Genomic DNA, 13,563 nt, shown 5'->3' with positions numbered 1-13,563 from the left:
TATGGCTATAACCACTCTTAGCAATGAAGACCTAGGTCTTCAGCATGATGTGCAAACACTTTAACCCTTAGCCTGCCCCAACGCCCCCCAACAATATAATATATATATGATCATAACATATTTTTGTAAATAACACTGGCTGAGGTACTTGCAGGTCTGTCTGTCACATATAAGCTGACTTCATCTCATACACTCCACCTGAAATCCATCTCGTCGTCTGATATCATAGTGTCTGCTGTTTCGCTTGGAGCTACGGTCTTGTATTTCAGTTACTGTATTCTTTAACAGGATAAGGTAATATGATCTTCATGCGCATAAATGTGATTCAGTATCTTCACTGAATGGTGTGAGACCTTGTACATCCACAGATACTGTGTGGTCTGTAGAAAATATTAATAATAGTAAAATATCTGTCACAGAGGACAGGGATGTATCAAAAGAGATATCATTCTAATAATCATTTAAGAAAAAATATGCTGGGACACCTTAAAAACGAACTCTCTGCATCGAACATTCCATTGTATTTTTTCATAAATATACTCCTAGAAAAGATTGAGGAAACACATGAAAGTACAAGTGTTCCTCTATTTTTTCCCAGAATTTCACTCACAGTGCCTACCTTGTGAAGAAAGCTGGAAATGAATAAAGGAAGACTTGTACTTTCATGTGTTCCCACATTTGTTTCCAAGAGCATGTATATATTTACTTATTTTTAATTTGAAAAATGTGAAGTTTCACAGCTGTAGCTGAAATATATCAAGTCTTTTTTGACTGTTTTTTTGCATATGTTAGAAGACAGTTCAACCATAACAATCTTAAGATACTGTAATTCTAGAAGTTAACTGGCCAGCCTTGTCAAATAGTGTCTACTATGCCTGAGCCTCAGGGAGTATTCATGATGTTTCCACTCAGATGTTACATCTGAAATGTCAGGATGTAGATTTTCCTTGCATCCATGAGTACCGCATTACATGTACATCAGTCAACTGGGAAGTGTCAAGCTGATGTACTGAATGTATTGCTCCATCCAGCACTTGACCCAGTTACTGTAGGTGAGCAGTAGACTGCTATATTACAGCCTGGTGTGATGTTATGTCTCTTATCACATGCTGCAGGCATAATCAAGTAGACTGTCACACAGAACATGTACGTAAATCATACTGACAGTTTGCCATGTAATACAATGTCAACATGCTATATTTTGATGTGCTCTGTTCAGTTTTAGTAGTCATACATGACTTATTTTAAAATATTCAATAAATAAATAAATGTTAATTATATGCTACAGTTACACACTACTTGTTTTAGATTTTAAAAATAGCTTTCCTGCTGTGCTCATTTAGTAAACTTTAGCATGGTACTGAAAAGGTTAAAAATTACTATCCTGTGGTTTCAAAAGCAGCTGTTACACATTTGAATATGGGCTGAGAAGTACTCTGTCTCTCATGGAGGCTTTGCAATGGGTCAGGGGATGAAGTGTTTCAAAACCAAAAAATATTATGTATTTTATCTGAAATCAAACTTTTAAAATAATATATCACATAAACTAAAGGGGAGTGGTGAGGAAATGTTATACAATGAAGTCTGAAATATTCAATCTATTTCAAGTAGTTAGTTTGATGTCCACAATTTATTTCATTTTCCGTCATGAAATGTTTTACATATACTATTTTAAATTATTAATCATCTAGACAATGAATGAGAATAAGTGAGTATGATTTTACACCACCTCTAGCTATTTTCCAGCAATGTCATGGCAGGAGACACCAGAAATAGGCTTCAAACCTATGCTGAATGAGTTTACATTTTACAGACATTTTACATATTTCTGAATACCTCCACGTTACACATGCTATGTTAAGCCTGTTGTATGTGGTGACTAAATAATGATGATGGCTTGTACTTCTAGTCATGGTACAGAATGGTGTGAGACCTTGTACCAAGGCTTGTTGAAAGGGATAGGATGGGCTGGTGACTGCATGTCATTGTACCCAAATCAGGTTGGACTTTGCCTGTAAGATGGACTTGCCAGGAAGAGGTAGACACAATGAGCAACATTGCTGATTGTGTCATGCAGTATCCTTAGCCTCTTACAGTGGTTACTGTCTGGGGCATAGATAATGTCTATAATCACTGGGTTAATGGTCCACAATCACATGATACAGGCCCCTGTGATATAAACTGAAATAATGCCCATTACTGTGTCCTGAAAAATTGTTCAGGTAAAACCATGATAGTAACAATAGATGTATCCAAATTACTTTACCCATCTTCAGCGTTGACATCTGTCATAATAATGAGAAAACGACGTATATGTTACTGATCATTGTACGTTCAGCCTGCTATGTGCCAAAATGCAACACTCAGCAATATTCCAGCTATATGGTGGTGGTCTGTAAATAGTTGTCTCACCAGACAATTCAGTGATCAACAGCATTGATCTACGTAATTGGATACAATGATATGAGTCAGCAAGTCTGACCACACTATCCAATTAGTCGCCCCTCACAGGTTCCTGAAAATCAACTCTTACCCAGATCATCATAGGTCCAAAGTTTGAATAGTTATTCGTATGAACATACAACTCACATAAGGATCCTGGAGAGGCTGATGCACACAAGGGGATTCTTAGACGTAGGCCTCTCTAAAATCACCTTTCCAAGTAACAGCTTGTTTCTTAAAATAACCATTGTTTTAGATCCATGATATTCTCATTTTATCATCGAAACTGTGTTCCACAAGAGAAATCCTTGCGAGACCAGACGATATCTCCTAGGAGATATTGTTTTGACAGAAGGTTTTGTACAATGTCCTGACAATAGTATCATTGCTATGTTTAGTTGATGACATCACAATGCTATGACATCGCTGAACTGCAAATCTAATGGCAGTACTGTGTTCAGAGATGTACATTTTTCACTGAAGACTAACAAAGAATGATTTGGGATGATAAATAGAATCTCACCCTTATGTCTACTGATATCAATTATTTCAACACTTGTTATACTTGGAGAGCATCTATCAACTCGTGTTGATATATTTGATATCAGTAGACACTTGGCTACATTCACCTCGGCTGAATGAGTTTTCATTTTACAGTTTTCTTGGGTGAGATTCTCTATATCTTTGTTGCCTAAGTGGTCTCATAGCTCTTCAAGAACAATATCTAGTTGTCACTGAGAAGAGCAATAAATCCTGTATTTCACTACCTTCACAAAATCAGGTTTGCAATAACTAGTGATGAGAACTCAATATACCCAGGGTTTTATGTGACACACAAATGTATGTCCAGTACACGTGTAGGGAATGGGCAGAAAAAAAAATATCACTGTATGAACAGCCCATTTGGCTCTAAGTGGACAAATGAACTGACATCTATCTCAAAAACAACTAAAAATAAAACTGAAACTAAGTGATTTCAGCTGAAGGTCAGCTGGGCCTGTAGCCCCAACTAAGTCTAGGATTGATTGATTTATATTTTATTTCCACAGATTTAGATGGATTTGCAGAAAATTGCCATCCCCGATAACACTCAATGAAACACTGATCTGACTCAAAACCTCAGACCATCTCTGTGAGGTTTTTACAGAATTTATGTCCTGAAAATAGAAAAAAGTTATTACTAGTACTTATAACTGGAGTCCTCAGCAACTTCATATTTGTGTGTTGGGTGAAACATGAAGCTAGACACCTGGTATTGGTTACACTATTTATTCAGATTTTGCTCCATTTCATTTTCATATATATACAATTAAATCAATTTTAGCATGTCCAATCTCGGTCACTGATTGAGCAAAAATATCCATGTATGCACTATGAACTAATCAGGTCATATACAAAGTGAACCTCTACTGTTAAGCCTACACTGACAATGACTACTATATGAGTGGTCAATATTGTAACGGATGTTATTCACCTCCATTCATCATGGTCCGTATCACTGGTATCTATGGGGACATTTGCTGGGTGGGTGTGACTAAATCTTCATTGTCATTGTAATAAATACAACAACACTGTCTGCATTATATACATCTTGATCTTAAAACAGGATTGTTGTGATACCGCCAAAATATTGCTAAAAGCAGTTTAAAACAATACACATCAGTTCAATACATGATGAGATCTTTCAGATTGCGTTCTTGAGTCACAGCTTCATTTAAACTGAATGATAGAGAGAATAGAATTTGAATAATGTGGAGGGATAGACACAATCTCCTTATCAACTCTCCATACATTCAACAAAGGAGCTGTTGGCCTTGTCAATCCCTGAGCGTTTAGCAACCTCAAAGCCGTTTAGCAACAGGAGTTGTCATGACAATATTTCAAGACGCTTCTGACAGGGTCGCACACACCATCTTGTAAAATATATATCTCCTGTGTATATATGTATCTATACACCAACAAGCAATGTGCAGGAAATGAATGATTCTCTGGAGGGATATCCTGGCTCGTTAGTAGTGATGAGTAAGAAGTCATAAACCATTTCTTCAGTTGCCATGGGACATCTGATTATCACTCATGTATAATGACAATAGCACAGTTCCGATTGTCCAATGTACAGAACTTAACACAGCTGCTCCAAAATATGTAGAATTATTATGATTTTGGTAGCAGGGTCAATAGCAACATCTTCACAGTTAACAAACATCATTCTCATAAAACTACTAAACATATATAAGTATCTGTACCACATAAGGAATGTCAGCTGCAGCAGCCTGAATTAGATTTTGCTTTTTTTCGTAAATCAACTGTGTTCCCATGGGATGTCTTAACTTCAACTTTGTCTTCCAGTTCGCGCAATCGTTGCACGGCGGCCTTGAATGCCTTGTCAACATTTGTAGCGTCTTTCGCACTGGTTTCATAATAAGGAATGCTGCCATTGTGTCCACACCAAGTGATTGCTTCCTCATCTGAAACTATGCGCTTCTCTACATCAACTTTATTCCCAAGGACTACAAAGGGAAAGCAGTTCCCATCCTGAATATCAGCATAATACAAGAACTCCTTCTTCCACATCGACAGGTTCTTAAAGCTCTGTAGGTCATCCACAGCATATGTGAGTAGGCAGCAATCGGCACCTCTGTAAAACGGTGTCCTCAAGCTCTTGAACCGCTCCTGCCCTGCTGTGTCCCAAATCTGCATGGTGTAATTTTCTCCATTGACTGCAACATCTTTGTTTAGAAACTCTACACCTATAGTGTGGAAGGACTGAGAATCAAATTTATTGCTGACGAAACGATTCATCAATGAGCTTTTGCCAACTCCTCCATCCCCTAGGAGAACCACCTTGAGCAGTTTGGATTTCCCAGTTGCCATCTTGGATCAAAGAAAGGACCTGTGGACATAAGTGTAAAACTTAGAGATATGTTGGCAAAACTTTTTCTTTTACTTTCTATCACTAACAGTGGTTTAGCACCCTAGAATCAACATTCTGCCTACACCATTGCAGCATGAAGATAACTGATTCTGTGATGATTGCATGGACAGTGTCTCTGGGTCCTGTTTCACCTTATGAAAGATTTTTTGACTGTTTCCAGTGTACTCAAACAGTGAGTTCTGACAATAACACTGCATGGTGAAAAGAGCACCTGTCTATCATGGTACGACTCCACATACTGTGACCAAATGAATATATTAGTCAAACTGCTTGTAGAGGGGACCTTTTCTGTCAATATACTAATATTATTCTTCACTGTAAATTGACAAAACAGTGAGTGAGGTTCAGCACATTTTCTAGTACTTTTCGTACATTTCAGCACACATCACAGCAGGGGACACAAGAAATGGACTTCACACACTGCACCCAGGTAATGAACACGGTCTTTAGTGTGACGAACAAACACTTTTGTTGCTAGGCCACTCAAGGGTCCATTCACACATACCAGTATCAATATGAATGATAACTACAAGTTTAGAAAAAGACCTAGTTATGATGGTATTACAAAAAAAATCTTAAAGTAATTAAAGATCACACAATACTGAAATATTACCTGATTACTGTAAAATATCTTGATTAACTACTTTGATTTAGAAAACATTCAGCACTTTTTCAAAGCAATATCCTTTATATAAAAATATCCACTACTTAACAAAATACTAATCCGGCTGCAAGCCAAATACAACTGCTGCAAGTTGTGCTAGAGTACTCATCATGTGACACTACATGACAAAGTGTTGAATATGCTATCATATCTCTCTGCATCACCTTGTAAATATATACCATGTGCTAGTCACCTGACAACATGCATTCCAGGCTATCATCAGATCAAGGCTACATGTGACAATTATATCTACTCTTCAGGTAGATAGAATGTATTAACTGCTACACACGCCTCACAGAAGATTATTTTCAGACAAGGTAATAATAGCAAGCCACCCTACACACACTGGCTGTTCTGTGAAATTATCGTGGTCATTCGCATGATTCAGGCTCGACTTTGACAGTACCCCTTAGTTACAGTTCAGGGTGTGCATAGCCTTCCTCATTTTGAAGCATACTGACATATTAAACAGACACTGGACAAACTGCAGTAAATCATTAACTCTTACATAATAATAAATGGCAATATTTGCCCATCAAACCTCAGTCAATTACACCTGTTTTCATTTATATTTTTATTACTGTGTATATTACTGTGTTTATCAAGGTTTTATGGGCTCACTGACTACTAGTTCATCAATGTCTAAACATGGCATATTGTATATTGACTAGCTGACACTGCAGTCACCCCTTGTGATGACATCCTTCAAGATGTTATCGTGTTATCAAGGTAATCAGTGGTTACAAGTTTCAGTATGTTCCCAACAAACACAACTTCACTCTATCTGGAATACCACATAAACAAATCTGAATTTTTTATGCAAGTTAAAGTGTTTTAAGACTATCTGGTAAATGAATGTGTCTGTTGTATGCCTGAATACTGTTGATGATTTGTGGATGAGAGGATCAAGAAGGCTATTGACAATGACACTGATCACAAACAATGATATTTCTTTGTTTATTGCTTAACCCTGCACTCTGCAATATTCCAGCTTGTATAGCAGCAGTCTGTAAATAATTGAGACATGTCATAGTATCTCAACTGTGTAGGCCGTTGCTCATGCTGTTGGTCAGTGGATTGTCTGGTCCAGACTTGATTATTTAAAGACTGCCACCATATAGCTGAAATATTGCTGAGTGCAGTGTTAAACAACAATCAATCAGTCAACAATGACCACATAGTAACATATACATTATATGGTTAGCATAGTAAGTGAAATTGTGTATGAGCATAATATGTTTATGTTTATACACATATATGCAGTACTGGCATATATGCACAATGCTCTCTTCACAAAATTAGTTTTCTTATTATCTTATCTTTCTTTCTAATCTTGGTATTTCTAAGCCTGAATTTTGTAAACTGCAGTTGGCAACTTAAAAATGACACAGAATACAGAATCTCTTCTTGTATGGTTCAGAGACAATTTGACAGACATATTTGACCTCGAGGTGGTAACTAACACAAGATTCATTCATATATCCTTGGTCAAAGGTGACAATGACACATCAATAACATTGATCCATTTCATAGAAATCTCCATGCACAGTCCACTTTAACTAGGTCAAGACACAGCAGTACATCTTATTTCAAACAGGCAATAGTGACCAAAAGCACATTGTCATTTGCAATGAATATTATACAGTTAAGTAATGTACGAGTAGTAGTCCATAAAATCAGCTAGTCACAGTTACACTGCAGTCTACAAGTACAATAGCAAACAGTTTCACTTTGATCAAGCTGAGTTCAGCAATAAACTTTTAGTCATGATGATATATTACCAAAGTAAGGTGCACTGACGCATGGGATACAAATCCTGATACAAGGGTGGTGATACAATATGGAACACGATACAAATATCTGCAATTCTAACACCAACTATAAAACACCTTAAAATCAAAACCACTTTAAAGTATTCCATAAAATTCTGTCAGCATTTTTTAATGTTCATTCCGAAAGAAGATAATCTATGATACTATTTTGTTTGCCACAGTTCCTGACGCAAGAATTTCCGAGAAACGTAGGAAGGGAAAATAAGCATACATAGATTTTATTCATCACACAAATGCAAGTATTTCTTGACACTAAATGACAGATACCAAAAAACGGCAAAATTAAGAGTAAAACACTGATGTATAGTGGCCCATTTGAAGTATCCTTTTCCCATATACGAAAATGTTAAACTTTGTACTGGCTTCATTTTATTGATGAATCGTCATACCAATACAATGCTGTTTCTAAATAATATAAAATTTTACTATGTTGTGACAAAATGTGACTTATTTATTCCGTTAATATTTCATATAACACTATTTCAGCTATATATATGATGGTGGTCTTAAAATAACTGAGTCTTGTCTTGGCATTCTAGAATCATACTCTAAGTTGGGATAGATTGCAATTCCCAGGCAGCCCTGTTCTTGTTAGTCAAGTTGAATGATTATAATTCTCTCTCTCTATATATTTTTAAGCTACCACAATGAAGCTGAAACTTTGACTGTAGTAATCAATGGAACAGGTCCCTAGTGTTCAGTATCTTCCAAGTAGTAGTCTGATGGGTCTAGTAACATTTGATTCAATCAGAGACCATATAACAGACTATATGGTTCAATCTAATTAGAATCACGATATTCCAATTACTACACTTTACCTTAATGAAAATAATAGCATGAGACAAGTTTAGGCAAGTAGATATTATAAGCTATAGTTGCTTTGATAACCACCTTTGAGGCAAGATGACACATATTTTCCAAGCAATGGCTAAGCGTGAAGAGATGTGTGTTAAGAAGGGCTACAAAAGAGCATTCTGCACAAAACAAACATAAATATTTCTCTTTTTTGGGCTGAAAATTAGTTACTCAATGAAACAAAAAGAATTAAATTGAAAACAAACCCAAATAAAACATACTGGCTGAATATCTGAAAAACTGAAATGTTTGAAATGACATGCCAGTACCGTATGTTATTAAAACATAATGAATACCAGAGTGAAATAACATAAGTATATGAAACAAAGTCAGCTTTGAACAATATGAACATGAGAAAGGCATGAACTGATTTAAATCTTTTAGTTTCAAGGGCATTTAGAATCCATATGAAATGCAGGATTTATGGACGTCAACTTCACAATAATGAAGTCGACATCCGTAAATCATGCTTTTCTCATTAACTGATTTATTAAAGATCTGAACCCAAAGTAAGATTAATGTTATGCATCTCAACTTTTTCTGATAAAGAAGTTGACATCCATAACATTTATCTTATATTAGAATACCGACTTCTAAATGCCTCTCAAGAACCTCACTGAACCCAATGTTTCCATCACCAAAACAATCATACAATTACATGTCATAATACATCGACATATCACATGTTTTCCCAATTTTTCTCAAAGTGAACAAAAAAGAACAATGTCTCAATGGTGTCAACCCTGAATCATCCGATCTTTGTTTTCAGCAAAGAGAGATAATACTGATCAGGGCTATATTATGTATGAGTTTAAAGTTTTCTTTAAAAAGAAAGTTTGCTATGTTCTAATAGAATCATAGACATCACAAAAGTTCATAGAAATGGATTGTGTATGTGAGTGAGGTTAGTTTAAATATGTTTATGCCACTGTGAGCACATGCAACAGGTATGCCGGAAATGGGCTTCACAAATTGTACCCATGCTGGGAATTGAACCTGGTGCTTTGGTGAGATGAGTGAATGCTTTAGCCACTAGGCTACGATTCTGTGCCCAAGATCATGTAAATATTCTGGGATTAAAAGCAAATATGAAAGTCAATGGACCTTTGTAATTGCACGGATGCCAAACATTCATGTGTCTCTTGGATTCTGGGTTAAAAATGAATTTTAAACATATTAAAAGACACCCATGATTAGTGGTAGTCGGATTAACTGAAATGCCTGCTGTGCTTAATCATATTCTGCTGTGAGAGCTATTTCCCAGCAAGCCCAGTCAATGTTTTCTTGTCCAGCCCTAATTCTACATGCTCAATTCAGAGGATCACTGTTACTGTAACACTAGAAAATAAGTAGTTGAAAAGAGTGAAAATTTGCAGCTTAAATTTAAGCGTGTGAATAAAAGAGTGAGTTCACTCGATATGTCAATGCTTTTGTGTTCAGTTAAAGGTCACATGCAACCAAAAAATCAAACATAATTAAAACACATTTATCACTTATTCATGACATATAATATACATTGCTGCTTTTAAAAAAACAAATAAACAAAATTATAAGCGTACAATCGCGATTCGAAAGTGCAATATTTTGTACTTGGGCTTAATTCCCCCGAAACGAAGCCCTCGGGAGACCGAACCCAGTCATAGCGGGTGGATATGCACTCAAGTGTAACGACGGCTTCCGACTGGCTGTTCCATTTGCTGACATGCTGAGGGTTCATTGTGTGTACAGAAAGATGATCTGTTTGATGGGCATTTTAGAAGTATAGCCAGTCACAAGAAAGTAAGATTCTTTGTGGATAACAACTTCTTTTTGTGTACTTGATGCGTCGTTTCAGTATGGATTCATATTCTGTTGTCAAGCAAAATCATATACACGAAAAGAAGTCGATATCCATGACGAATGTATATAGAGATGTTAGGTTTTGAAAATACATGTTCTCTGAATTTGCGCTCGATCCAATAAAAAATCATGTCAGTAGAGATGGTAAACTACTGCGTGGCTCCAGCCATCTGTCATTCGTCCAAGTACAAAACAGGACTGGAATCTGGAGTTTGCACAAGTTTCCGTCACATCCAGTCATCCGAATAAAATGAATGTAGTTTGTTTGCAACCCACAGACATAAAAACATGTCATGTGTATCACACGTGCCTAATTACATAATGTGGCAGACACGGGACTTGGGTGCACGAGTCATAAATCAACTTACAATTATTTTCTTTATGTCGTATAGTCTGATAGGTGTTAAGTTCAAATTGCACGTTGTCAATGATTGAAGCTGTGTATTGCATGTTGTCTTTAGCAGACAGGCAGACAGACATATAGGTGTGAATAAACGAGACACTGAGTTTTCTCTGTGACAGAGACTGCTTGCCACAGTCAACAAGTTGTTTTATGTAACGAGTAGATTATGTACTTGTTTGTGTACACAACCGAGATTAGACTATTGCTCACGACCTCAGACGCTGGGCATGCATACTGTTTCAAGCTCCGCGAACCTATTCACTGCGCATGCGTTATGGACGCAGCGCAGCACAGCTGTTGAAACCAGTTTTCCCCCCAGCGCTGGGGGGAATTTAGTGAAACGTTTGAACTCCGATTTCGCGGGCTTTTTTTCATCGCGTTTTTTTTCAACTTTACAGGTTGAATTGGCATTTTTTATGATTTGTTTCGGTAAGTGCACACCGAAAGGTACCAGAATCTGCAAAGTTGTATTTTACGTTGCATGTGACCTTTAAAAATATTACAAACTACCAGACTAGAACCTGTTTAACATACTTAAGAAGTTTTTCTCAGTGGGGTCCGTGGGGAGGGGCAAAATCTAAAAGTCACAAAAGTCTGTACCAGTTGTTAAGTAGAAGCATGGCCATGATGCTGACAATCCTGATAAATCAAGAATACTGTGGACTGAGCAAGTAAACATGAGATTCACACACAGCCTTCATCTCTGATTTACAGATGTGGAACCTATGAAAAACAGCATTAATAACTTTTATGGAATAATAAAAGTGCTTATTTTTTTAGCTGCATTTAGCAACATTCAAGCAGTATTATGACAGGTTATTCCAGAAATGGAATACACAGATTATACCCTTTTGGGGAATCGAAACCAGGTCGTCACCATGAACACTTTCACCACTTGGCTACATCAACACTCCTCAGATGGGATCAAAACAGTAGAGTAGTAATGGTAATGGATGCACACAACATACTCAAATGGTCACTGAACATTCAACATCCTCCTTGACCATGGGCATATTTATATCTGTAAAATACTAAATCATAATGACAGAAACTGTTTGTTCTTCTGCTAATTCTAATAAAAGTACCAATGTAATAATAAAGTGATTATGACAGCCGACGTACGTTTTACTTCTTCACAATATCGTAGGACTAGAACTAGTAGAAGTATTTAGCACAGGAAAGAGACTTTGGGATGAAATTTAAAATGTTTGACACATAAATGTGCACATTGGAAAGCATAATCTTTTAATAATATTGATTTTTTGTAGAAAAACAGTCCGAATGTTTAGATAAATTACTTGTGCACTTTCCTTCTGTCACGCCGTCACAAGTTGACACAGCCTTCCTCACAGTCACGAGACATTTTACCTTTGACTGTCTGAAGTGACACGGAATGATGGACAGCCTTGTCAACTATCGAACAGTTCTCAAACCTGAAGCTTCGCACACAGTGTCCAGAAACATACTCATGTCACAATTTAATCAGACAGCTACTTACGTCCTATGTCTTAACGCAGCAATGTGAATTCACATAATTTCTTGACAACATCTTTCCGACATGATGGTTACTTGACGTCATTTAGGTCATGTGACGAGTCACCTGACAGAGGGATTCCCTTCCGGTGAGTTAAGACTATTTGCAGCACAACTATTGTCTGTATAAATGTGCCGTTCGTGAGCTGGTTTCTTTCGGACTAAGAATATACAATTGCGTTAGATGCAATATAGCCCCACAACCCTTTGTAACGCCATGAGCTAGAAACGAATTTTGAATGCGTTGTTTGATCGGTATGTGCTTGAACAGCCATTAGATATTTTACGACCGCTTTCGGCGTGTACCTTAGGAGACGGGCAAAACATTTCTGACTTGTCCCAAATAATATGAAATTGAAATCACACATTATTACATGTTGCAAAGGTCACAGTTATCCTCGCGGTAAAGGCTAAAGGTTTGGGTTGTTAATTTTATGCATATGGTATCGTTCCATAGAAAGGTGTTAGAACTGATGTTCACTAGTGTGTGAGTGAATATGGTTTTACGCCGCTTTTAGCAATATTGCAGCAATATCACACGGGTCTTCACAAGAAATGGGCTTCACACATTGTACCCATGTGGGAAATCGAACCTGGGTCTTCGGCATAACGAGCGAACTCTTTGATCTTCACTAATCCAGGCTTGTCGTAAGTGGTGACTAACGGGATGGGGTGGTCAGGCCTCATGCCTTGGTAGACATATGTCATAGTATCACAGTTGTGAAGATAGAAGCTCATCCAGTTTATCACTGAATTGTATGGTCCAGATTATTTACAGACAGCCGACAGCTGATAGAGAAGGAATGTTAAAATCAGAGCCACTCACTGGTTAGGAGATTACTGTGCTTCCACAAATGTTTCTGTTATGTTGTCCATTCAGTTTATATCACACTCCCTGTATTTATTTCACACTCTCATACTCTCGGGCTGATTAACATAAAGCTCCCAAGCGCCCGGAATTAGTGGACATTACATTGTACATTGACTTTGCACGAAAAAAGGCGAAATAAATAAGTGTACCGTCTGTCTCCTAGTTGATGAGGTGACGTGTCATGCTGAT

At 37.1% G+C, this 13,563-nt stretch overlaps 1 protein-coding gene across 1 annotated transcript; it reads right to left on the bottom strand.

Annotated features, from left to right (window-relative positions):
* Window positions 1-3,695: 3,695 nt before the first annotated feature.
* On the bottom strand, window positions 3,696-12,557 carry LOC137274388 (ras-related protein Rab-9A-like). The gene is made up of 2 exons (XM_067807546.1): window positions 12,469-12,557; window positions 3,696-5,335 (listed from the first exon to the last, which is right to left on the bottom strand). The coding sequence occupies exon 2, from the start codon at window positions 5,314-5,316 to the stop codon at window positions 4,702-4,704; it is 615 nt and encodes a 204-aa protein (XP_067663647.1). The 5' UTR covers window positions 5,317-5,335; window positions 12,469-12,557; the 3' UTR covers window positions 3,696-4,701.
* Window positions 12,558-13,563: the final 1,006 nt, after the last annotated feature.

This window comes from Haliotis asinina, chromosome 2 (assembly GCF_037392515.1).
Source record: "Haliotis asinina isolate JCU_RB_2024 chromosome 2, JCU_Hal_asi_v2, whole genome shotgun sequence".
Lineage (NCBI taxonomy): Eukaryota > Metazoa > Mollusca > Gastropoda > Lepetellida > Haliotidae > Haliotis > Haliotis asinina.
This window is presented reverse-complemented; position numbering and strand designations above follow the sequence as displayed.